This window comes from Salvelinus alpinus, chromosome 8 (assembly GCF_045679555.1).
Source record: "Salvelinus alpinus chromosome 8, SLU_Salpinus.1, whole genome shotgun sequence".
NCBI lineage: Eukaryota > Metazoa > Chordata > Actinopteri > Salmoniformes > Salmonidae > Salvelinus > Salvelinus alpinus.
In genome coordinates, this window is record NC_092093.1 from 26,352,205 (window position 1) to 26,379,711 (window position 27,507).

General features: G+C 41.1%; 2 protein-coding genes across 4 annotated transcripts in view; one reads left to right on the forward strand and one right to left on the reverse strand.

Moving 5' to 3' along the window:
* Positions 1 to 10,226, forward strand: part of LOC139582810 (protein EFR3 homolog B) — a 61,653-nt gene extending 51,427 nt beyond the window's left edge. For all 3 annotated transcript variants that reach the window (XM_071413163.1, XM_071413162.1, XM_071413164.1), the window contains 6 exons: positions 1,848 to 1,975; positions 2,320 to 2,411; positions 2,521 to 2,569; positions 2,738 to 2,844; positions 3,016 to 3,065; positions 4,136 to 10,226. In XM_071413163.1, the coding sequence (XP_071269264.1) occupies positions 1,848 to 1,975; positions 2,320 to 2,411; positions 2,521 to 2,569; positions 2,738 to 2,844; positions 3,016 to 3,065; positions 4,136 to 4,241 (532 nt within the window). In that variant the 3' untranslated portion in view covers positions 4,242 to 10,226. The remainder of the gene's footprint in view (positions 1 to 1,847; positions 1,976 to 2,319; positions 2,412 to 2,520; positions 2,570 to 2,737; positions 2,845 to 3,015; positions 3,066 to 4,135) is intronic.
* Positions 10,227 to 19,698: 9,472 nt separating this feature from the next.
* LOC139582811 (pro-opiomelanocortin B) lies at positions 19,699 to 27,337 on the reverse strand. The gene is made up of 3 exons (XM_071413165.1): positions 27,179 to 27,337; positions 21,422 to 21,554; positions 19,699 to 21,219 (listed from the first exon to the last, which is right to left on the reverse strand). Exons 2-3 carry the CDS (start codon positions 21,539 to 21,541, stop codon positions 20,659 to 20,661), a joined length of 681 nt encoding a protein of 226 aa, XP_071269266.1. The 5' UTR covers positions 21,542 to 21,554; positions 27,179 to 27,337; the 3' UTR covers positions 19,699 to 20,658.
* Between the last annotated feature and the right edge of the window lie 170 nt (positions 27,338 to 27,507).

Here is a 27,507-nt window from a genome sequence, read left to right on the forward strand (position 1 = left end):
ACAGAGTACTAGCCAAGCATGGTGGTGGACATCTAGGCAACATCCTAGAGGAAAACCTGGTTCAGTCTGCTTTCCAACAGACACTGGGACAATAACCTAAAACACAAGGCCAAATATACAATGGTTTGCTTACCAAGACAATATTGAATGTTCCTGAGTGGCCTAGTTAGCTTTGACTTAAATTGGCTTGAAAATCTATGTCAAGACTTGAAAATTGCTTTAGGAATTTTTTCAAGAATAATGTGCAAATATTGTACAATCCAGGTGTGCAAAGTTCTTAGACTTACCCAGAAAGACTCATAGCTGTAATCGCTGCCAAAGGTGCTTCTACAAAGTATTGACTCATGCGTGTGACTACTTATGTAGATGATATATTTCTGCATTTAATTTTCAATAAATTTGCCAAAAAATAAATATGTTTTGACTTTGTCATTATGGGGTATTATGTGTAGGTGGGTAAGAATTATTATGATTTTTTTTAAATCAACAAAATGTGGAATAAGTCAAGGAGTATGAATACTTTCTGAAGGCAATGTATGATATTATATTATAGGTCTCAGTGGTAGTTCTGAGCGATTAACCGAAATGTTTGTTATTTAATTTTTTTTAAACAACTAATTGACCGACATTGGTTCAATTATTTTGAATTCCATTTCATCCTCTTTTTTTCTGCAAGCTTAATTCACACATTGCACAGTTTCTCTAGAGATAAATCAGATCCAGCCTGAACTGTGCGATGGGAGTTTCCAACAGGCCAATATTCTACATAGTTTATCGCATAAAATGTGGTAATTAACTACAATAAGCATAATCCATTGTGCATCTACTTGTCTGGTCTGTGTTTCTTTTATGCCTCCTACGGAAGAAACAGAAGGATGCAAGATTTTGAGGAGATAGAGCAGCTGTTGCGCCGCGAGGTATCTACCTGAAAATACATGATTATAAAAGTTATGCCTTATTTACTTTGAAGAACTACAAAATTGTGATTTTGTCAGACAGCATAGGCCAAAGCTCTATAGATATGAGATATGAGACTTAGAATGAAATAATCAATTAATCAATTAAAACAAATGTAATATACACAACAACTGAAATATTTTTGTAAAGTAATGTGAATAAATTATGGTTAATTAGTGATAAGCAGTAATGGGCAGTCACTACCAACATGGGACTTTTATTCATTGTTTTATTCTGTGTTACAGCGTTCACCCCAATTCAAATCAATTTTGAATCGAACCGACCTCGAAGTTCACTAATCGCTCAGCACTACTCAGTGAATAGGAGTAGTAGTCTGGGTTCTTGTTCTTCCCACAGCCCTCTTGTGTTCTTTCCATTAGAAAGACATTTCACTTATGATTCATGAAGCATTCAGCCACAGTCAACACAGCTTTTAACAGACCTTCCTTCCTTTTCGTCTCAACCCGTAAATCCTTTTAGTGATGCATTTAAAGAGAGCTATTCTAAGTTCTCTGTGTGTGTGTGTGTGTGTGTGTGTGTGTGTGTGTGTGTATCTGTGTGCTCTTTGCTGTTTGTCGCTCTGTGAACTTCCTCAAGGCTTTTGTGAACTCTACAGATGAAAGCGGTGCAGCTTATGGATGCAGGGTTACTTTCCTCCATATATTGCTTTCATACTTCATCTCCCCAGTCTTTTAAGATGTGGAGTAAATAAGATCTGGAGTAAATGGAGAAGTCTCCTCTCGTTTAGTCCTTCTCTGATCTTCCTTCTGTCTTTCCATGTCTTCTGTCACTGTCCTGTCCCCCTCTTCTTTCATCTCTCTTCTCCCCCATCTCTCTTACCGTTTGTCTTCGGTCTCTGTGCTCTGCGTCTCTTCTTTCCTGTCTCCCAGGCTCCCTGCCTCTCTGGAGAAGTTGGAGGGGGATGTTCTGTTCCAGCAGTCTAAGATCACAGAAGTCCTGGGGGGCAGCGGCTACAACACAGACAGGCTGGCCACACCCTACATCCCTCAGTTCACAGGTAACACACACCTTTCAACATGCATGAGAACATGTGCTCAACTCTTACTAAGATCAGTAGCTTCAATAAGGATGGGTGATGAGGAGTAATCCAACTGAAATGGTTAACCTTTGGAACAGCGATGCACGCAGCCTGTGTTTTGATCCATGCCTGTAGAGTGAATGGAAATAAAAAAGAGGTGAATTGCACCTCTTCTACAATGCACCTGAGTTAATAGTGTGTACTGTACCTTCGTCACTGGGTGACCACTTAGTTGTTGATTGAATTCCAGATTGCCTCTTTAATCCCAAGCCATTGTACTCATCGTGGGTCATTTTTCAGCTAAATTGTTGTGCTCTTTCTAGACGAGGACCGTCTGTCCAAGAGGAAGAGCATTGGAGAGACTATCTCACTACAGGTGGAGGTGGAGTCTAGGAACAGCCCAGAGAAAGAGGAGGTAAGGAGAAACACAAACACATGCACACCAAAAATGTCCCCCATCTCTTCTGTCCCTCACTCTCTCTCTCTCTCTCTCTCTCTCTCTCTCTCTCTCTCTCATTCTACAGAGGACTCCAGCAGAGGAGATCACATTTGAAACTCTGAAAAACGCCATCGGTAAGTACCCATCAGCGCTGTATCACTCATGAGTCATTTGGTCAGGCAGCAGGACATTGAGTTAGCAGACAGTAAAGTGTTCTATTGGACCGTTATCAATCTGTCCCTCCAAGGACATTGTGATTGTATCAGTAGTACAACAATACCGAAGTGTGTGTGTCTCCTCAGTGGACAGTGTGGGGATGGAGGAGCAGGAGAGAGAGCGCAGGAGGCAGGTGGTGGAGAAGTTCCAGAAGGCCCCCTTCGAGGAGATAGCTGCCCACTGCGGTGCCAGGGTAAAAAAATATATAATTCTACCCCCATGTTTAAAGAACCTAAATTCTGCCGTTGCATGATTTGAATATCACTGTTGAGTTTTTCAATCCATTATCTTACTTTTGTATTTTTTATTTTGTGGCTTCATTCTATTTCTGACTCTGATGCTGGTCTCTGCTTGTTCTTTACAGGCCACATTGCTGCAGAGCAAACTCAATCAGATCTTTGAGATCACAATCCGGTAAGAAACAAGAAGAAAATAAAGAATAGTCCAAACAGAAGCTATGATGATGTAATTCCCACTTTAGAAGTGCTCAGAAACATCCACTCACTCAGAACATTTCTTCAGTTATCATTCACCATTCAGTTCCTTAGGGTGAAAATGTAACCCAAAACAAACTGCAAAATGCATCCGTCGAGTTTGCAGTGTCGCAAGCTTGATGTAGTCATTGCCTGCTAGGAATATAGGATCTAATACTCAACTTTTGACTACTTTAATACACTGAGTGAATGTGTCCCAGTACTTATGACATGAAAATACCCTCAAATAAATGGTGAGATTCTTTACTGTAGCCTCATATCCAAAATGCTGGAGTGTAGAGACACATTTTTTATTTTAGCTTTACTGTCCAAATACATATGGAGGTGAGTGTACATTGTAGACATGAGGAGTGTGTTTGTGTGGGTGGAGGGGGGGATGGTGTTGCTCAGGAGCCAGATATTTAACGGAGGTTAGCGTTTATTGGCAGGGTGTTGCCCTGGAGGCAGAATTTAGACGTTTCCTCTGGAGTCAAAATTGGCTATATCGGAAATGTGCTTTTTGGTCTTAATTGAAGGTTAGGGCTAAGTATTAGGGTTAGGTTTAAGCTGGCACGGTGGCTGTGCCAGCTATTGAACACTATAGTGCAGCCTCTGGTAGATTACTCATCTGAATAAATGTCAACCTGCATGTTTTTAACAGGCCAGGTTGGAGGGTACAATTATATCATAATGTTAGGTGCATACTGGAGTCTTGGTATGGGCACAAGTAGGCACACTATGACTTGAACAGCATCAATTGGAATTAACACCTTTACCCCCTCCCCACCCACATAAACACATACATACTTCTCACCACTGTAATGTATGCCAGTGCACATGCCAAGAGAACAGAGGATTCCCGTAGGCACTTAGTATGATATAATTGTACCCTCCAACCTGTCCTGTTAAATATCTGGCACACTCTATGACTTGAGCAACATAATTTGGAATGTTTTAGAACACCTTCCCCATGTTCTTGATGATGAAGTTGTCTCTCTCTGCCCTCCCCAGACCCCCTCCCAGCCCGTCTGGCACCATCTCATCAGGCTACGGCCAGACCCAGAGCCGCTCGGTGCCCGTCTACGAGATGAAGTTCCCTGACCTCTGTGTCTACTAGCCCTAAAGGTCAGGGGTCACCCTAGGAGGAGAGGGGAACGGGGGGTGGAGCTACAGCAGCCCTCGGTGTTAAAACAACTACAGACACTGTGACCTGTTCCCCCTGCTCCCCATTCTCATTCTGTCAAGAGCTACTGACATGACTGACAATGTGTTTTTTTGCACTGTGATCGTAGACAAATCAAATAGACCAACAAAAAGGCAGCAGTGTGAGCTATTGACCCTTCACCCTTTGCTCGACCCCCTCCCCCCATCCTAAAAATTCCCATATGACTGCCACCGGCTTGGATTAGACTGTAGCCAGAAAGACCGTGGAGAAGAACAATGGATGGACTGAGGATGGATAGAACAGGGAGGAGAGAACATAGTGATCCCCAGTTTTAACCTTCTCCTTTTCCCCCTGATTAACTTGCTGCATGCCCACCACTCTAAACACCACCCTTAAGCCCATTACTAGTGTCTAGTCGTTGTCCTAGTTTATCCCTCACTGGATGCATTACTACCCAAAGTGCACCAACAACAAAATGGCTAATTGCCAAATGTAACATAATCAAATGTTCTCATTAGTTTTATTGTATTGTAATTATTTTGTTTTTCAGTACTGGAAAGGGACAATGTTAAGTACCTGGCAATGGAAGCTGTAATGAAAAATGTAGGTAATCTAGTGTTTTAGTTTTCAGTGGGATGACTACTTCTGAAACACTATCCCCACTCCCTGCTCTCAGACCATTCAGTTCTAAATCAACGGTGCATTGTGTTTGCTTGGTGCTTTTCATGTCTTTTTAGGTTTTTATTTTAAGTCTCTGGGGTGAGAACTCCAGAGTATTTTTTTGTATCGCTGCGTGTTAGCCGGGAGTGCTTTTGATGCTGACTCAAATTATCTTCATTTTCAATTTTTTACCCCCTTTTTAAATGTTGTATATTTTAATCCATGATTTGACTGCAAAGGTTAAAGTGTGTGACGTGTGTGCTGTCCTCCGAAATGTGAGAGTGCCCTACAGGTGACAGCAGAACTAGATTCAACCAGTCCAACCGTTCATAAAACCAGTCATAGCTTTCCCACTTTGTAAGGATCTGAAGAGTGTACAGTTATGTTTACATGCTCAAACACTAGCATATGGGTCGTTCCATCAATACGGTGCCTTTTGAGATGTGGAACTTGGTTAAAAAACACTTCTGATTTCACCTAATTTTAACATTGTTGTAAAGAGCAAGAGATAAAAATAATAATAATACTATATATAGTAAGTGCCTATTAAGTGCCAAATAAAGTAACAGGGTTGACGATTTCATCTTAAATCAGCCATAAATCCCGTTAGAAGGGAATTGGAAGCTTGTTGTGTGCAACAGGGAGGGGCAATTGCATGGAAGCTTCACATTTTTTTGTTAAAACATTTCTAGCCTGTCTGTATGGGTCACAGGGTTTACGTGTTATGCTCGACCCACTCAGTTTTCACCACAAAACACCAGAAAATGGCCAAAAAGAGTAGAACCAGCTAACCTGCTCTTACATTATGATTTGACTATTAGATGTTCAACATTTCTTGATGTTTTTTTCTTTTTCTTCAAAGGAATAGTTTCACCATATTCAGTTCACATAACAGGGTTAACCATAAAATGAGGGCATGTTTTGTTTTTTTACCTTAAAATGAATCACTAATCACATGAAATAAATGATCATCTTCAGAAATGACTTTGTCAAAGCAACAAGGGCTTTGATGGTGAAAACTTTTGTGGGGTTAAGTAGGTTAAAATCTTCCTGGAAGTCAGAGGGTGCATGGAAGGACATGTCAAAATGCAGAATTTTTGCACTTTAGCAAGTCTTTATTCATATACAAAAATATTTATTTAGTTCTCCATATGGTCTATAAAAAATGGCACTTCATTGACTATAACAGGCTTTTAAAATTGAATATTGATGCACAATTTCAAAAGGTGCTCATTTTGTTGAACGACCCATATAGACTAATTAATCAACCCACATTATTATTTGTCATATACAGATCTGCTATCTTAATTTTATCTCTCGGTTGTCGCAGGAAATGGTAATTGTAGTGTATTCAAGGTTTAAAAAGGCTTCTAAAGTTCGTAATTTCCACTTAAAAATGTGACTTGATTTGACCTAACGAAAAATGTATCAACCCTTACAAAAATGTCCAATAATTATAATTCACATTTCCTGTTGCTGTTGGATTATTTTCCTGCTGTGAGAAGCAGGGTCAAATTAAGATTGTGTGTGTGTATACAGAGAAGTACATTACATATCTAGCTATAAACATGATGTAAATTAGTTTTTTTTGTTTTGTGTATAGATCTATAAATATCATTTTAGATTGCACTGACTAGCCATAGTTAAGGGAAATCTCTACTAAATGTTTAAGAGTATATATATGAGAACTAACCAGTATGGCATCAAATCAGGACAGACTGTGACTGGAACAGGGATGGCCTGTAAAGAGACTGTAATATTATGTTTGGAGTTACTGCCAGACAGAGAGCAGTGGAGAGGAGAGTGATGAAGATCTAGGGAGTAGTTCCCTCAGACATATTAAAGGGCGACTGCACTTCCTGATGTAGCCTCATTTTGAAGATTGCTCATTAAGAAATGCTAGTGGGCATGGCTGATGTCAAATGAGAGTTGTCTTAGGGGTGTGGATTGATGTGGGTGTGTTATGTTCACTTAATCGTATCCTGACAGGTACTGTTGTTTGACCCTCCTGAGGCACTGTACAATAACACAGCCACTTCTTCAAAATAGTCTGATTTAATTTAAGATCAATAAAAACATCTGTAATTAATTTAGTCGTGCAATTTTAGATCTAGCTAAGGTGTTTGATGCAGTATATCTCAAGTAAATAAATGTGCATGAAAAACTAGTCCGTGCACTGCATTATCGAGTCGGGAAAGTCTGGCTGTGAGCTCAGGACTGATTTCTGAGAACAATAACTTGTGTTCAACTTCATCCATCTGCAAGCTGTTTATCAGTGCCCAAAATCACTTTCCAGCTAAATTACAACTCTGTTTGTCAATGAAGCTAGCAAGTAGTAGCTAGAAGGCGTATTGAGCAGCCAGGCCACAATCAGCTTATTAAGTCACTCAAAATTGAGTTACAGATGGGATACAAGTGCGATACAAGATCGTCTCAATTCTCATTTTGCCCCAAAAAAGTGGCAGACTCGGGGGTTTGACATTTTCAAACACATCCGCATGTGGCCAGTCCTTAAAGGGATTAGGGCCAATGGTTATTTCAACATAACGTTGTTGACGGGTTGTCTTATGTAAACAAATCTGAGGCGCTGCGTAATTGGCAGGTCTGTCTCACTGGAGGTTCTGGCTGCTAGTGGGCATGATCCTAATCCATACCCAACCCTTCAGGAAGTTACTTCATAAACTAGGTTTTATCCTATTTACACTTTGTAATCAATTTTGACACTAGAATGAATGTTACTGACTCATATTGATGCCACACAGGCTGTTTTAAAAACAGAGACGTTAGAGATGATCTAGTGTGTAGTTCCCTCAGACATCTTAACGTCTGTAATACACCAGAGAGATGTTGCAGGAGGGAAAGCAAGTTAGCAACATACCCCCCCTACCTGTAATCATACTGCCATTATTATCCTTTATTACAACTACAGTCAGTGTGTTTAGTCCAACGATAGTGCCACGTTATTATATCAGGTCCTCCTCATCCTTTCCCTACTGATGACGTCATCATTATGATTGTTAGCCCTTTGTATGTGAGTGGAGAGAGACGAGCCTGGACTGGACAGTAGATACTGGTCACAGAAGTAGCTTCCTAAGAATACGCCTCTGCCGGTGTGTCTGGGGCTCGTACTTTCAGCTCATGCTCTTACAGATTGTCGCAAAACGAAGTACAATGGCAATAATTATAAGTCTTATGATGGTTTGAGGTTTTCTGAACTAGCCAGATCAGGCAGTCTACAGTCCAGTTTAGCCAACTCTGAAACAGACTGGCCTTCCAGGCTGAAATAGCCCCATCTGAAGATAGTCCATATTCTGTGTTTTAATAAATTACTTCTGTACCTGGACGGTACTGTGACACCTTCTGTACCCGTGACATTGTGAGACTCCTTCCTTCCTGTGCTAGTGTAAACTGACTCCCAAACTGTGCTAGTGTAAACTGTGCTAGTGTAAACTGGGCGTGCTCTATATGTGTCACTGTCATAACCAGTTGATGTCTGTCACTGACAAAATGTCATATTGTGATTAGTGTTAACTGCCCATTATGCAGTGTTCTGTAGGTTTTGTTTCTACTATGTATTGTCTCTGTCAACCCATGCCAGTAGTTTACCGGATTGTCCATTGACGTGTCAATTTTTACAAGGTTCATGTTTACTGAGTAACTTTGTCATTGTGTGTGTTCGTCCGTGCATTCGTGTGTGCATATGTGTGTGCTTGTGTATTCAGTCATCACCCCAAGACCAAACTAATGATCAGACCCAGTTTACAACCCAGTCCATTAACTCCTCTTCCTCCTTCTCATGAAGAACAATGTAATCAGCATCATGCAGCTCTCTATCCTTCCAACGAAGCCAATAACAAGTCACAGTAACAGATGAACACTACAGTGTTTTTTTGGCGGATAATACTGTAGTATTTACTATAGTGTACTTCAATATTCTATAGTAAGTACTACACATGATCGGGGGATACTACATTGTGTAGTATAGTAAGTACTGTAGTATTCTATAGTAAACTTATGTTTTTCATGTGGGTACATTTCTTAGGAACTAAACAACAGTTCTGCTTGGTGTAAATCTAATGCTTATTAGATCTGTTACACCTTTCTGTCCACTCATCTCCTTTTCCTTGTATAGTAAATGTAGCTCTTTACATTGTAGTGCTGTAGGTCAAACTATCTAATCTGTGAACTTTGCACTTTAAACTGGATTCCCTAGTGACAGAGGCAGCTTGTACATGGAGAAAATGCCTTATGATGAGTGCTGGACCTGACTTTGCATGCTAGTGATGTAGCTACGTACAGTTCAATGACCGTCTAGCTGAATATATGTATGTTACTGTTTCTTCCTGATCAAATTTCCATTAAACATTTAATTTTGTTTTTGCCAATTGCACTGAAGATGTTCTGTTTCGAAGAAACCTTTATTGCTGAAATTATAAGAAAAACACATACTTTTTAATTGAACTGTATGTAGTATGGCTGTTGTAGAAGCACCATGTCTCTCAGTACCAATGTCGTAAGATGTAGACATATTGTCAAATACAGTAGGACGCCCACACAGTTGGTGTACATACAGCAACATTTTAACAGACAGAGCTACGTAGTAGAAATCAGCATAGTTCATTGCCAATTAGTAAAAGAAGAGACCGTCTTAGCATTGGCAGTGACATTGAGGACTTCCCCAATTTTAATGTAGTCAACTGGGTGGAACGTCCAAATTCATTGGCTGATCCCTCCTGGTGACTCTTGGAGTCATGTCCAACCAGGTGATCAGGAGAGATCAGACAATCGTGAAGAGAATTGACTACTTCAAAATGGTGCTGCCCATGCTGTCACAGACGCTACAATGCCACAGATACAAAGATAAGTCCTCTATCTCTGAGAAAAACTCATCTCAGAAGTGAGACTCGACTGTGGTAGAATGTCTCCCTGTGATTTCACCTAGCTTTTTCAGATGAAATTGAATTATTTATGTATAATAGGCTACAGTGTTTCAAACAGTCGTAGGTTTTTCCATCACAATACAACAGCATGCGGTAGTGTGTGACTGATTGTCAGACTATAGGTGAGGTGTTCTCTCTCCATAGGTTGATAGACTGCAGTATGTGATGTTTGTATTGTTATTAAAACACTACTGTGCAGCATTAACTAACTGACTGACTGACTGTATCCTCCTGATCCTGAATGTTTGTCCTGCTCAGCTGTTTTTTTTTTTCATCCTGATTGTCATTTGATTGGTTGTCAAATAAATTAACTTTACGAATGTTGGCGTCGCCAAAATATGCTGGTATGGTGTTTCTTTCTGAATCTGTAAAGGTAATCCTGATGGCAGCAGCTCTAACGCATATTGTAGCATTAAAGGGTGTTACCATACCCACTGAGGGTAGGACAGTGCTCTATTGGGTAGCCTGCTGTATATCTGACAGCTGAGTGAAGAATGACTCTTAAGACTAAGGATTTAAGAATATAATTACGAGTGTGTCTCTGAGGAATGAGAGACTGTCCACCAGTACAGCACACGGTCTTCTCACCTCATTAGTGAAAATGTACTCTGCTTCAGAGGAAAAGAGAAATACAGTGCCTGATGTAAGTCTACACAACTTTTGCAGCACAGTCTTCACATTTTGCTGCCTTAAAATGAAATCAAAACATTTGTTAACTTAGATTTTTTTTTTCTGATGTACACAACCTACTTCACATCTTCAAAGTGAAAGAACAATTATAGAGTATGTTTAAAAAAAATTTTTTTTTTAAATAATAATTAAACAAATTTCTCGATTGTGTATGTCTTCACACCCCAGGGTAAATACTTAGTGGAATCACTTTTAGTAGCCATTTCAGCTGTGAATCATTTTGAATAACATTTGACCAACTTGGCACAACTCTTAGGGCAACATATACCTATTGTTTTTGCAAAAATTGCTCAGTAAATTTGGTTGGGAGTCATTGATGGAAAGCAATATTGGGAAGCCATTCTGGTATGTCTTTGGCATACATTTTTTTGTAATTGTCTCTGAAAAATATAACTATACCAGGGTTAATTATTTAGAAGACAGAGGTGGGGTTTCCTCAAACTTTTATCTGTGCTTTTCTCTTTTTATATTTCCTTTGATCCTGAGTTGTGCCAAGTTGGTGGTAATGCCAGCCAAAGCTGTTTCCGCTAAGAATTATCTTGGGTGTGAAGCTTGCACATAACATTCTGAGAACCATATGTTTCTTAGGTGTGAATTCTTTCTGCGGTTTTCTGCAGGCATAATGTTTTCTGCAGGTTTCTTCATGTTTCTAGTTAATGTCATGTTCTCAGAACATTAATAAAATGTTCAATAAAAACCACAAGAAAACAGTAAAGTTCAAAGAACAGTCTTAAGAATGTTATTTACAAAATACTTTTGTATATATAGTGTATGTTGACACCCCTTCAAATTTGTGGATTCGGCTATTTCAGCTACACCCGTTGTTGACAGGTGTATAAAATCTAACACACAGCCATGAAATCTCCATAGAAAAACATTGGCAGTATAATAGCCTTATAACGCCAAGAGAACGCTACCTGCCCGAATGCATATTGCCAACTGTAAAGTTTCGTGGAGAAGGAATTTCATGCTTTTGGCTAGGCCTCTTAGTTCCATTAAAGGGAAATCTTAACGCTACAGCATACAATGACAGTCTAGACGATTCTGTGCTTCCAACTTTGTGGCAACAGTTTGGGGGAAGGCCCTTTCCTGTATCAGCATGACAATGCCCCCATGCACAAAGCGAGGTCCTTACAGAAATGGTTTGTCGAGATTTTGTGGAAGAACTTGACTGGCATACACAGAGCTATGACCTCAACCTCATCGAACACCTTTGGGATGAATTGGAACGTCGACTGTGAGCCAGGCCTAATCGCCCAACATCAGTGCCAGACTTCACTAATGCTCTTGTGGATAAATTGAAGCAAGTCCCTGCAACAATGTTCCAACATCTAGTGGAAAGCCTTCCCAGAAGAGTAAAGGCTGTTATAATAGCAAAGGGGGGGACTAATCCATGATTTTGGAATTAGATGTTCGACGAACAAGTGTCCACATACTTTTGATTATGTAGTGTATACATTCTGTTCTCAGCATCAACAGAACTCTCTATCCTCTGTCTTGTGAAGTGTGTTGGCCGTGCCCACTAATTGGCCACACCTGATCTTAATGAGTGCTTGTTTCCTTCACTTCCTCACTGATGCCGTGCCACAATAAAAAATACATGTGTTTGCATGATTAATGCCTAAGCAAATTCATTTCCATTGCCGCGTTTACACAGACAGCCCATTCTGATCTTTTTTCCACTAATTGGTCTTTTGACCAATCACATCAGATCTTTTCACATCAGATCTTTTTTTAGAGCTGATCTGATTGGTCAAAAGACCAATTAGTGAAATAAATATCAGAATTGGGATGCCTGTGTAAACGCAGCCCATGTGTCCTACAGTAGCTGTGCTTGGAGTTCAAAACAGTTAACCTAAATTAAGCTAGCAGTGTTATTAAAAGTATTATTGAAACATGTTCTCAGATAGTTATTTAATTACCTTCAAATAACCTATAATTTCTGTTCTCTTAACATTAATAAAACCTCCCAGGCAAACTTTCAGAGGACCATAGTAAAACATTTTTAAAACACTTCCCTGCAACCAAAACATTTAAATTTCCAGAACTGGCGTTTAAAAAACATTCCGTTTGACCGGTCAGGAAACTTATGAAGGGCTTGTCCAAAAGCTCAAGTCACTTGTTCCCAATTTAAAGTCTGTAACACCATGGGCCAAAAAGGTGATGGAAAATTGTGTTGTATGATGCAAGGAAACATTTCACAAAATAACATTCATTATTATCACTGGTATTGACAATGGAAGGCTGCTAGTCTCGGATCCCATGTATTATACAGTATAACCTGCCGTTGTGACCTTGAGCAAGGCATTTAACCCCCCACAAAGTAAAATACTGCACTGATTGACTACTGTATAAAACACGCGGTCCGTCAACTTTCCATCTGGAAAGCTACCAGGTGCGCAGGCTTTTGATCCAACCCTGCTCAAAGTCACCAGTCAGCTTATCAAGGTCCTGTTGAGCAGCTGATTTTTTACAATGTGGTGTGTTCGAGCAGGGCTAGATCAAAGGCCTGCACACCCTGCAACATTACAACTACAACCAAATACTTTTTGTGTTTATAAAATAATTCCCTCATTCAATGAACCAGGGATCAAATGGCTATGGTAGCTAGTTAAGATGTTTATCTATTTGTAAGGTTAAAATATTCAGTGTTCAAGGGAGATCTTGAAAGCATAGGAGTTACTTGTCAATTAGGCTATTCTAAGATTTGATTTTTTTTACTTTGTCAGAATTACATAGTATTGATTAAAGGAGAATCCTAGCAAATTTTGAGAATTGGAGAGACTGCTTTACAACCAGCGTATGCAGCATTGGTTTCATCAACTGCGCACCCGTATCAACTGTGTGTCTGCCATTTGCAGATATACACGAGTGCCAGTGGAAAGTTATTTTAGGACATCGGACATGACAATGACATTGATACATGCTAAATAGTTAACTAGCGAGAGAACCAGCCAAACTGCACTATGTTTTGAATTGCCTATCTAGTTAGTCTGAGCATAATGGCGCCGAATGAGATGGCTTCCATTTTACAATCCTGTAACCAATTGTGCTATTCTGTATGTTTTTTTGCGTTATTTGTACAGTGGGGCAGAAAAGTATTTAGTCAGCCACCAATTGTGCAAGTTCTCCCACTTAAAAAGATGAGAGGCCTGTAATTTTCATCATAGGTACACTTCAACTATGACAGACAAAATGAGAGAAAGAAATCCAAATTGGCAAATCTGACCATAATTCTAAACTCCTGATTCCTGCTTACAAGCAGAAACTAAAGTACGAAGCACCAGTGACTCTGTCAATAAGAAAGTGGTCAGATGAAGCAGATGCTAAGCTACAGGACTGTTTTGCTAGCACAGACTGGAATATGTTCCGGGATTCTTCCGATGGCATTGAGGAGTACACCACATCAGTCACTGGCTTCATCAATAAGTGCATCCATGACGTCGTCCCCACAGTGACTGTACGTACATAACCCAACCAGAAGCCATGGATTACAGGCAACATCCCACAATGAGCTAAACGGTAGAGCTGCCGCTTTCACGGAGCGGGACTCTAACCCAGAAGCTTATAAGAAATCCTGCTATACCCTTCGAAAAACCATTAAACAGCCAAAGCGTCAATATAGGACTAAGATTGAATCGCACTACACCGGCTCCGACGCTCGTCGGATGTGGCAGAGCTTGCAAACTATTACAGACTACAAAGGGAAGCACAGCCGTGAGCTGCCCAGTGACACACACCTACCAGATGAGCTAAATTACTTCTATGCTCACTTCGAGGCAAGTAACACCGAAACATGCATGACAGCACTAGCTGTTCCGGATGACTGTGTGATCACGCTCTCCGTAGCCAATGTGAGTAAGAACTTTAAACAGGTCAACATTCACAAGGCCGCAGGGCCAGACGGCTTACCGGGACGTGTACTCCGAGCATGCGCTGACCAACTGGCAAGTGTCTTGACTGACATTTTCAACCAGTCCCTGACTGAGTCTGTAATACAGACCACCATAGTCCCTGTGCCCAAGAACACTAAGGTAACCTGCCTAAATGACTACCAACCCGTAGCACTCACATCTGTAGCCATGAAGTGCTTTGAAAGGCTGGTCATGGCTCCAACACCATCATCAAGTTTGCCGAGGACACAACAGTGGTAGGCCTGATCACCGACAACGATGAGACAGCCTATAGGGACCTTGCCGTGTCGTGCCAGGATAACAACCTCTCCTTCAACGTGACCAAGACAAAGGAGATGATTGTGGACTACAGGAAAAGGAGAGCCGAGCATGCCCCCATTCTCATTGACGGGGCTATAGTGGAACAGGTTGAGAGCTTCAAGTTCCTTGGTGTCCACATCACCAACAAACTATCATGGTCCAAACACATCAAGACAGTCGTGAAGAGGGCATGACAAAGCCTATTCCCCCCCAGGAGACTGAAGAGATTTGGCATGGGTCCTCAGATCCTCAAAAGGTTCTACAGCTGCACCTTCGAGAGCATCCTGACTGGTTGCATCACTGCCTGGTATGGCAACTGCTCGGCCTCCGACCACAAGGCACTACAGAGGGTAGTGCGTACGGCCCAGTACATCACTGGGGCCAAGCTTCCTGCCATCCAGGACCTCTATACCAGGCGGTGTCAGAGGAAGGCCATAAAAGTTGTCAAAGACTCCAGCCACCCTAGTCATAGACTGTTCTCTCTGCTACCACACGGCAAGCGATACCAGAGTGCCAAGTCTAGGACCAAAAGGCTTCGTAACAGCTTCTACCCCCAAGCAATACAACTCCTGAACAGCTAATCAAAGGGCTACCCAGACCCCTCTTTTACGCTGCTGCTACTCTCTGTTTATAATGCATAGTTACTTTAACTCTACCTACATGTACATATTACCTCAATTGCCTCGACTGCACATTGACTCTGTGCCGGTGCACCCTGTATATAGCCTCGCTTGTTGTTTTACTGCTGCTGTTTAATTATTTGTTACTTTTATTTTCTATTTTTTACTTATCTATTTTTTTAAATCATTGTTGGTTAAGGGCTTGTAAGCAAGCATGTCACTAAGGTCTACACCTGTTGTATTCGGCGCATGTGGCAAATAACATTTTATTTTATTTGTTGTATATAATTATTTTACCTCCAGCACAATGTCTCTCTCTCGTTCTCTCTCCTCTGGCAACGGCCCACTCGCACACGCAGGTGACGTACACACCATGATTTTTCCAGGATTTTCATTGCTGACCTAACTAAACTAGGCATGCTTTTATCTCAAAAACGCATCTTGCGACTCCATGATTGAAATGCCGCTTTAGCCTGTCAATGCAGGCCTACAATAATTATACTCCGATGCGCTCTGCAGAGATTGGGACAATAGTGTGCAACCCTTTGCATTCGGAAGATACTGATCCAATTCTGATCGGAGTAGCCTAATTGTTTGATATTGTTGCTTTTGTCCACCGGACAACGTAAATGTATATTATTCTTGTCAATTACTTTTTTTTTTTTACTTGCACCGGGCAAGCGAACAAGCGTTAATAAGTATTCAGGCCTTGACTTTTTCCACATTTTGTTACATTACAGCCTTATTCTAAAATTGATTAAATTAAAGCATTTCCTCATCAATCTACACTCAATACCCCTTAATGATGAAGCGAACACAGGTTTTTAGACATTTTTGTAAATTTAATACAAATAAAAAACAGAAAATAACTAATTTACATAAGTATTCAGACCATTTGCTATGAGACTCGAAACTGAGCTCATGTGCATCCTGTTTCCATTGATAATCCTTGATGTTTCTACAATTTGATTGGAGTCCACCTGTGGTAAATTCAATTGATTGGACATAATTTGGAAATGCACACACCTGTCTATATAAGGTCCCACAGTTGACAAATGTGTGCATGTCAGAACAAAAACCAAGCCATGAGGTCGAAGGAATTGTCTGTAGAGCTCCGAGACAGGATTGTGTCGATACACAGATCTAGGGAAGGGTACCAAAACATTTCTGCAGCATTTAAGGTCCCCAAGAACACAGTGGCCTCCATCATTCTTAAATGGAAGAAGATTGGAACCACCAAGACACTTCCTAGAGCTGGCCGCCCGGCCAAACTGAGCAATCGAGGGAGAAGGGCCTTGGTCAGAGAGGTGATTAAGAACCTGATGGTCACTCTGACAGAGCTCTAGAGTTCCTCTGTGGAGATGGGAGAACGTTCCAGAAGGACAACCATCTCTGCAGCACTCCACCAATCAGGCCTTTATGGTAGAGTGGCCAGACGGAAGCCACTCCTCAGTAAAAGGCACATGACAGCCCGCTTTGAGTTTGCCAAAAGGCACCTATGGGGATGTTTTTCAGAGGCAGGGACTGGGAGACTAGTCAGGATCGAGGCAATGATGAACGGAGCAAAGTACAGAGAGATCCTTGACGAAAACCTGGACCTCAGACTGGGGCGAAGGTTCACCTTCCAACAGGACAACAACCCTAAGCACACAGCCAAGACAATGCAGGAGTGGCTTCGGGATAGGTCTCTGAAACTCCTTGAGTGGCCCAGCCAGAGCCCGGACATGATCCAGATCAAACATCTCTGGAAAGAGACCTGAAAATAGCTGTGCAGCGTCGCTCCCCATCCAACCTGACAGAGCTTGAGAGGATCTGCAGAGAAGAATGGGAGAAACTCCCTAAACACAGGTGTTCCAAGCTGGTAGCGTCATACCTAAGCAGACTCAAGGCTGTAATCGCTGCCAAAGGTGCTTCAATAAAGTACTGAGTAAAGGGTCTGAATACTTATGTAAATGTTATATTTCTGTTTTTTTTGTTGCTTTGTCATTATGGGGTATAGTGTGTAGGTTGATGGGGGGGAAAAATGTAACGTAACAAAATGTGGGAAAAGTCAAGGGGTCTGAGAGTACTTTACGAATGCACTGTATGGCTTCGTTCCCAGAACCAATGGGAAATAAAAAATGTATGGTCCCATAACTTTTAAGGAACAAAATGTGGAGTAGGTTGTGTAGATCAGTAGGAAAAAAATATATTCAGTTTTTGGATTTAGTTTTAAGACAGCAAAATGTGAAGACTGTGCAAGGGGTGTTTAGACTTTCACTAACTGTAGAGTATATATAAAAGGCCTGAGAATGTTAGACTGTGTCACATATCAGTTTGCAATCAATGTAAAAAAAAAAGTACATATCATTGAGTTAATAAAGCCACATACAAACATCGTCTCTTTTTTGTTTCCTTGAGGAAGGCAGCTCCAAAAAGCAGGTGTTTCAGCCTAGCTCTGTGCATTCTGTGGTGGTGGGGCAAGCCAGCAGAAAATACGGAGCATTACGCCATGATTGTCTCAGTGTTCTGTCACTCATGGGGACACAATGTCACCGCCAAGTCTAAGGGTAGAGCTAGAAAATTCTAGCCCTTTAGGTGCTGCCATAGAGTTACATTAGAAGTGCCCATCCAAGAAGACTCAAGGTCATTGGCCACAGATAAAATTACATCAAATCACGTTATATGTACAGTAGCTTTGATTGGACTGATCATGTCAACATCATACTTTCAAAATCTTAGCTAGCAGTCATCATGAATCAAGTCAACAATCTACTGGCAAATCCTTTTAAATCCTTGTCATATGAAGAGAAATTGTCACATGAGTTGACGCTGGAGAGACAAAGCAGGTACGGGGAGTCAAACATTTAATAAGGAACGGACATGGAACGAGACAGGAACAGCATCAGCATACAAGAAAACAAAGACAAAAAACAATCGATGCATAAGCAGGGAACAGAGCAGGGAAACTGACAAATATAGGGGAGGTAATAAACAGATAATAAGTGAGTCCAGGTGAGTCCAATATCGCTGAAGCGCGACAGGAGTGAGGAGTGAGGCGCGACAGGATGACGGGAGTGAGTGATGCAGGGCAGCCTGGCGCCCTCAAGCGCCAGGGGAGGGAAGAGCGGGAGCAGACGTGACAGAAATAATGAAGAGGAATGATAGATAAAACGTATTCGGCCATTGGACATAAACCTTCAAATTCAACAATGAGTGGTTTGGAAGGAATCAGTGACAGTGGCTAACTGCAAGCATTGTAAAGCAATCACAAGCCTGCTATTCAGTGGAATGGCTGTGTGGTCCCAAATCTGGGATTAAGGGTCTCTTTTCCAAGTTAATGAAGCATGATTTGTGCCGCGCTCAAAACAACTGTTAACTCGTAACTGCGAAAACTTGACTTCAGTGAGTTCAAGACAACTGGGAAGTCGGGAATAAACAAGCTCCGACGGTGAAAATAAGTTTTGAACGGTCATCCAACTCGGAATTGTAAATCCGGCCTCTCTAAAGCTACAACCTGAAGATCAATGACGTCCTCATGATTCGACCTTGTTTTTTTCCGAGTTCCCAGTTGTTTTGAAAGCACAATAAATCCAGAGAATGTCAGACTTTGATGGACCGCCGCGCCACCTTCCTGTTCAAGTGAACACAACACAAGAAGGTGAGTCCAAAAATGTATTGTATGCTCTTACTTGGTGTACAGGGAGAATACTGTAAGAACGGCCCATGTTTTGAATTATGTCGCTGTACATTTCAATAGTGCTAAACAAATAGTTATATTGACTATGTCCGTTCTAGCTTGCTCATTAATGTCTTAATCGAAATTACGGATTGCCTTTTATCCGCTTGTCGCCCCCTTATGCCATAGTTTATACATCTCAATTGTCATTAGAAACCACATTTGTTTAAGCAAGTCAGCCATTATCAGCTATATTTTTTTTAAAGGCAGTATATGAGGCTGAATTAACTGTTTCGCTGCCAGACAAGGCTCCGCTGATAGCCAGGTGTAGCAGTGGTAAGGTGTTGGGACTGCTGTTGGGACTCTGCTGTTGGGACAGCTTCATGTAGGCCCTAACAGTTTGTGGGCACCGTTTGTCACTGTTATAGTGCAATTAATGTATTGTTTAGTGTTGTGTAGTGGCTTTGCTGGCATGCATCCCACTTGTTTATTTTTGCCCCACCAAGATTTACATGCTAAAATCGCCACTGGTTATACCTGTATATTGACAACACCATTGATTTTATCTTGGTTGCTTGTTTGGTAGACCTCAAATAAACGTAATGTACAGTACAAAAAAAGAAGTCATTTGTGTTGCTTGCCACAAAGCAGTATCTGTTTAATATATACATTTACAATATGGTACAATTTATCTCAATAAAAATAATGAGGAAAAATAGTATTCCATTTGAAATGATCTTCTCTCATACCCACTCCCTACCCCAGTCTGTCATCTATACACAGTATTCAGTATGGTCACTGTTACTGAAGACTTTCTAAGTACTTCCTTCAATTTATACTTTCTCATACAGCATTCAAGCCAAGGCCATAAATGAATTCTACAGCTATCAATGGTCCTATTCAATCAAAACCGTTATGGGCTATCTAGGGCAATGCTAATATCCCTTTCATATACAGACAAAAATCCCACTTTTACCATGCCAGCTTTTTATACAGTACAAGCTTTTTTTTGTCAATCTGAAAGGGGTAAGGGTAAAAAAAACATGTTAATTTAAAACCCAGCTAAAGACCTAGTCATGATTACTGTATTTTCACAGACCCTCTAACCAAAATACAGCTATCAGGTCTGTGTACAGTATGGTTCTCCGCTTCTTTGCAGGCAAATTAATTAACACTTCCATTGTTTAACGGCACCACCTACCCTCCCAATTTGCCAGTTACCCACTGATATGTATAAAAGGGCATACCTGCAAATAAGTTGTAAATAAGGGGCTGTTTGAAAGGGGGGCCATATAAACATTGCCTTATCTTTTTTACAGGTAACATACCATAAATTGTCTGAAATGTATATAAGAAAGATGATTTTGACTTATTTGTTGTTTCATTGTTTTATATTGCGGAGCTATAATTCGTTTTTTGTGTTACTCTGGAAACTTGGCTACAGATTAAATACGACCCTTAGTTTTCAACAGTTGCCACTGGTCTTCAAAACATTCAGTTCATCTTTCCTCTTTTCCTCTTTACTACACTCATCCCATCCCTCCCCTCCCCTCCCTTCCCTCTATCCCTTGTTCTTGCTGCCCTCCTCTACTGCTCGTTCTTAAGGATGACGTGCTTGAGCAGCGTGATCAGGGGCTTGTGGGATTGCTGGGCATATGGCTTCATGAAGCCACCGTAGCGCTTGATAGCGGTTGGGCTGCCCCAGCGGAAGTGACCCATCCGATAGGACCCATCCTTCTTATCCTGCAGCCCCGTCACAGTGAGGGTTCTGGGTACTACCTTGGTCTGAGCCTTGGCCCCCTGGTTACCCAGAGCTCCCGCCATCTCGTCCTCCCAGCTGCTCAGCTGCCTGCGTGCCTGCAGGGGAAAGTTGCCCTCGGAGGAGTCCCCCCCTTCCAGACTGGAGGCATAGACTTTGATGGGGCGGCGTTTGCGCCCAATAGGTTTGCCCCAGCGGAAGTGCTCCATGGAGTAGGAGTGTCTCTTGTCGCTGTGGGGCTCAGGGTCAGCATCCAGGGCTCTCTCTCCAGAGGTCAGGGCTGCCAACAGGATGCCCAGGGAGAGGCTCTCCTCAGTGGACTGCTGGGCAGCCGATCTGGGCTCTGGGGATTCGTCCTGGAGCCCAGACCTGAACAGGTGGATGCACTCCTGCCAGACGGAAGAAGAACAGGAGACGGGAGTTCAATACAAATGGATGGACAGGAACAGTGTTTAGTGATATATGGATGGATGGGTTAAAGAACAATCCATGAATAGTGAGTGACGAAAATTGCTATAAGTGATGATTAAATCTTATACTGATTTTGATGATGATTAATGAATGAAGGTGATGATTTTAACTCTGACTCACGAGTATCTTGTCCTCTGAAGGGAGGTCTTTGCAGTGGGAGCTATCCCAGCACTGCCCCCCCACCTTGGGGTTGCACACACACACCACCACCACCGCTAACAGCCAGGACGCACACACCATATTCAACCTATCACTGCACAAGACACACAGAGGCACAGGGAGGATTAGCCAATGACAAAGACATGTACAATTATTGAATTCTGATCAGAAACACGTCATGAAAATAGACTGCAGATGATGAGGCGCATAGAGGAATAGGGCTTGAGTCTGTGGTCATTTCACCAGCAGTTCTACTTCCTCTTGATCAACTTTATTCCTGTCCTGCATCAATCTGAAATAAGCCCTTACATTGAATAAAAAGTATGTATGACACAAAAGTGAATGAATGCAGTATTCACAGGTAAACTGGTGAAGGGCAAACTATAAGAAGGATGGATTAGAACCCATACCATTGGAATTCTATCACCCAACGTATGTGACGCTCAGACATTCTTTTCTTGGATGACTTCACTGACCTTTGTTAATCTGTTGCTCCTATATATCAGTGCCCTTGTGAACACACACACACAACACAGATATGGAGCTCATTCATGCACCTGTCCCACACATACACTGGAACATTTTCTATAAAATACTGTGGAAGATGTGCAAAGGAAGTCTCTGAATGGGAGGCAGCCTTCAATGGCCTTGTGACGCATCTCCCCTAGTCTACTGCCCCCTGTTATCTTTAAGTTAGCAGTTAGCACATGTTAAAGTTGACAAACCACTGCTCCTGTTCCCTATATCCTTAACCTTGTGGCTGTACCTCAGTCATCCCATCACTGATAACCATACAGGTGTTCTATAATAGAACCTACAACATCCAATTATGTATTTTCATTCAGAAAAAGATCCCAGCAAACCATAACTGGTTCTGTAAATGTTCCCAGAACATATTATTAAGAACATTCCCCTCAAAAATTATAATAACACAAAATCTGTCCAGTTGTGTTGATGATTATACAATCTTTGTATTAGGATGTTAAAAACATACCTCTGATTTTGCAAGAATGTTCCGAACATACTGTACTAACACCAGGTACTGTATGAAGGCAGGAATGTGTTGCCTTAAATAATAACGAAACACCTTTTACTGAACATACAACATACTTTTACTGAACATACTAAAACAGTGACTGAAAAAATGAATAAAGTATTGAGTTACAATTTAACTGTGAGTGTTTTGTCATGGCATTCTTACTGCTGTGGAGTTCTCTGACAAACTCAATAGATCTACGTCTGTGGAAACTTGTCTCGCCTTAATCAGAATGTTATACCCTTTATTATTTCTTACTCTACCAATCAATTATATATACAGTACTTTTAGTTCCCTACAAACGTGATTTCAGAAATCATATTACATTTGTATTATTGCATGATAGATTGTGGTGAGGTGTAAATAGATGTGAATATGTACTAAGAGTAAGCCGTAGTTGGAATCTTATAGCCATAATTTGAATCTTGCAAAGGGAAATCCAATGGAAACATTAGGATTTGAAAGAAAGAGACGATTAAATTAATTATTTTTCTATCTCAATTGCAAAGGCAAATATGAGACATAATTCTTTGATTAACCTCTACGGGATCGGTGTCCCCCCGTGGGATAGTTGAGCTAACGTGCACTAATATGATTAGCATGACGTTGTAAGTAAAAAGAACATTTCCCAGGACATAGACATGTCCTATATGGGAAGAAAGCTTAAATTCTTGTTAATCTAATTTTGCACTGTCCTATTTACAGCAGCTGTTACAGTGAAAAAATACCATGCTATTGTTTGAGGAGAGTGCACAACAAAAAAAAACTTTTATCACGGCAGCTGGTTTGATACATTCACCTCTGAAGGTAAATAATGTACTTACATTCAGTAATCTTGCTCTGATTTTTAATCCTGAGGGTCCCAGAGATAAAATGTAGCATAGTTTTGTTTGATAAAATAAATGTTTATATTCAAATGTAGGAATTGGGTTCCACAGGTTGAACCCCTGCTGTGTCTGTGCCTGAACAGCTTTATGTAAAGAATGAAACAGCTCCATCCTGGTGGCTTAGCAGACTAAGCAGCCTAGGGGGCTGTAAGATAGCAGATTGCTGGTTCAATTCTACTTGATGACCTTTCTTTAAAAAAGCTGTAACTATGTTTGGAAAATACCCTAATAAATGATCATACAAGGGGTACCGGTACCGAGTCTATGTGTAGGGGTACGGGTTAGTTGAGGTAATCGATTTAATATGTACATGTAGGTAGGGGTGAAGTGACTATGCATAGATAATAATCAGAGAGTAGCAGCAGTGTATGTGAAGAATGTGAATGCATGTGCGTGTGGCGTCAAAATGCATATGTGTGTGTCCCCGTGTTTGTGTGTTGGAGTGTCAGTGTAGTGAGATACACTACATGTCCAAAAGTATGTGGACACGTGCTCGTCGAACATCTCATTCCAAAGTAATGGGCATTAATATGGAGTTGGTCCCCCCTTTGCTGCTATACCAGCGTCCACTCTTCTGGGAAGACGTTCAACTAGATGTTGGAAAATCTAGATGTTGGAACAATTCTTCCACACCGATCTCGACATACCATTTCTGTATGGACCTCGCTTTGTGCACAGGGGAATTGTCATGCTGAAATGGGAAAGGGCCTTCCCCAAACTGTTGCCACAAAGTTGGAAGCACAGAATATTCTAAAATGTCTTTGTATAATGTTGCATTAAGATTTCCCTTCACTGGAACTAAGGGGCCTAGCCCGAACCATGAAAAACAGCCCCAGACCATTATTTCTCCTCCACCAAACTTTACAGTTGGCACTATGAATTCAGGTAGCATTATCCTGGCAAACCCAGATTAGTCCGTCGGACTGCCAGATGATGAAGCGTGTTTCATCACTACAGAGAACACTGCTCCAGAGTCCAATGGCACGAGCTTTACACCACTTCAGCCGACGCTTGGTATTGAACATGGTGATCTCAGGCTTGTTTGCAGCTGCTCGCCCATGGAAACCCGTTTCATTTAGCTCCCGACTAACAGTTATTGTGCTGACGTTGCTTCCAGAGGCAGTTTGGAACTTGGTAGTTAGTGTTGCAAACGAGGAAAGAAGATTTTTATGCGCTACGAGCTTCAGCACTCGGCGGTCCCGTTCTGTGAGCTTGTGTGGCCTACCACTTCGAGGCTGAGCTTCTGTTGCTCCTAGACATTTCCACTTCACAGTAACAGCACTTACAGTTGACCGGGGCAGCTCTTGCAGGGCAGAAATTTGACGAACTGACTTGTTGGAAAGGTGGCATCCTATGACGGTGCAACGTTGAAAGTCACTGAGCTCATCAGTAGGGGCCATTCTACTGTCAATGTTTGTCTATGGAGATTGCATGGCTATGTGCTCGATTTTATACACCTATTAGCAACGGTGTGGCTGAAATAGCCAATACCACTAATTTTAAGGGGTGCCCACGTACTTTTGGCCGTGTAGTGCATGTGTGAGTGTGTGGTTAGAGTCCAGTGAGTGTACATCAAGCCTGTGCAAGAGAGTCAGTGCAGAAAATAAAATATAGGGGGGGGGTTAGCCATTTGATTAACTGGTCATTAGTCTTATGGCTTGGGAGTAGAAGCTGTTAAGGAGTCCCAGTCTTGGCACTCTGGTACTGCTTGCCATGCGGTAGCAGAGAGAACAGTCAATGACATGGGTGGCTGAAGTCTTTTACCATGTTTAGGGCCTTCTTCTGACACCACCTGGTATAGAGGTCCTGGATGGCAGGAAGCTCGGCTCAGTGATGTACTGGATGTATTGGAACATCATGTCATGAATTTGCAGAATAACTTTATAACAGTCTCACAGGAATGTTTCTTGTTTGTTTGTTGTAGGTGTTAGTAGTAATACTGTATATCCACCAACATTAGTTGAATTCCAGGAATGTTCTCCAACATTTTCTATTTCACCTACATTTTATTGCTGAAGTGTGTTCAGGGAACGCTAATGGACACATGACACTGTACCTATGTGAGAGTCTCCATGGACATTAGCAGAACGGCCCTGTAATGTTTTCATAACCAATTCAACTGTATCCAGACATAATTTCCTGACGTATGTTCAAGGAATTCTTTTGGAACATAAGGTCATAACGTCACACTAACTTTATGAGACCATTCATTGTAGAAATATTCCCTGCTTCTTTTTTTTTCACATATCCATCAAAATAAGCAGAATGTTCCTGTAATGTTTCCTCAGAACCCTTTCTATTGCTCCCACATTTTGTTGTGGCAGTATGTTCTAAGAATATACCGGAACATTGTGTTATTACATTCCCTGGCAACCTAATGAGAACCTTGGGGGAATGTTCTGTAGTAGTTTTAACAGGTGTTGTGCACAACATGTTAGTGAATGTGTTGGAGAAAATTCCAAGGATATACTCTATTTGGTGATCAAAAACATTCTTAGAATGTACGTGGGATGGTATCAGATGATTAACTCAAACCTTAACAAGAATTGAATGGGAATGTTAACTAATGTCCTGGGAATGTTCCCGGTTTGCTGAGAATAAGTTAGGCTCTGCATTGCAGAAAGGTCAGCCACTTGTTTCGTCAGAAAGACTAGAGGAGGAAATGCCATTTGCTTTTGAATTGCTCAAAAAAAGGTTATCTTGGGGGGAAATTACCATTGATTTTACAGTAACTTTTCAACTCTACTCAATTGATGATGACAAATACATTAACACACAAGTATACCTTTGTGTCCGAAAGTTACAGTAAAATAAGTATTCCCCCAATATTCTTCTAATTACTAACAAAGTAGTTTATATATTTTTTTTATTATTATTACTACAAAAAGTGATGTTATGAGTTGGTAGTCCATGCATGCATGTTCATATTTCCTCTCCCTGATCAATTGATACCTAATCAATATTTCTCATCTCTCTACTTTACGACAATAATCTCACTGAATGATTTGGTGTTGTATTAGACAGATTTGATTGTATTGGAATTGAATAATCACACCTTCTTCGCTATTGTAATGAATAGATGGTATGTGGGCAGACCTCACAGTCACAGTAACAGTCTGTGCCTTCTACAGTATGTACCTTTTATAAACCATCCTCTAGCACTAAGCTTCGCTCTCCAAGGAGACGCTCACATACACAGCAGTATAGTAGTGCATTACATTATTGTTTGAAATTATTATTATCAGGAGCAGTTTTTATTAAACCTTTGATATGCACCTTGCAAGAACTTCGTTAAACTTTGTTTAAATTGTCAGGAAACTTTAAACGTTACCAAATTTGAATTCTTACTTATAACTTAACATTGATTTCATCATTATTTGATAGTACAAGTGTTGGATGTGTCCAATCATTTGTGTCCTAAATAATTGGAATATTAGTTATCTTAGTTGATATACAGTACATTTTCGATGTTTATTTAAATGCCAATTTACTAATCTGTGTTTAATAGAGATGAACATTATCAGCCTTAAATTTATCCAACAAATCTATTTAAAACATAATGAAATATATATTGCAGATAAGCAGATTAGTCAGCTTACCTCCGCTAATATTCAGGGTAGGAATGTTAACATGCAATAGACCTGTGCAATTATCTAAAATCATACTTATGCTCACAACCTAGTGCTAAGTCTTACTAATAATTCTCAACAAAATAAGACAACAGCTAATTCAGAGCATGAATGGAAAAGGATGCAGAAGTTTGCTGTTGCTCTTCAGCAGGTTCATCTTTCTTACCTTCTTTCACTTTCTCCTTTTGTTCTTCCACAGGTCTCCTGTCTTACTCTGCAGGATCTCACAGCGCAGAATGGAATCACTCCTTCTCTCTCTCTCTCTCTCTTCCCTTGGTTGTCTGATCAATTTCTTTGTAGGAATTTGTCCTGTGTCTATGTCTGTGAGGTGGGAGCTCCTTTTATACTGTAGCCAAAGACACGTGTGGGTGGGTAGGGGGCTAGGGGTGGGGAGGTCATAGGAAATTCCACACTCACACACTTTCCCCCTCTCTCTCTAATCGATGCTGGCTCACGTTACAGGATGACAGGTGAGGTCTTAGCAGATAGCTGCCA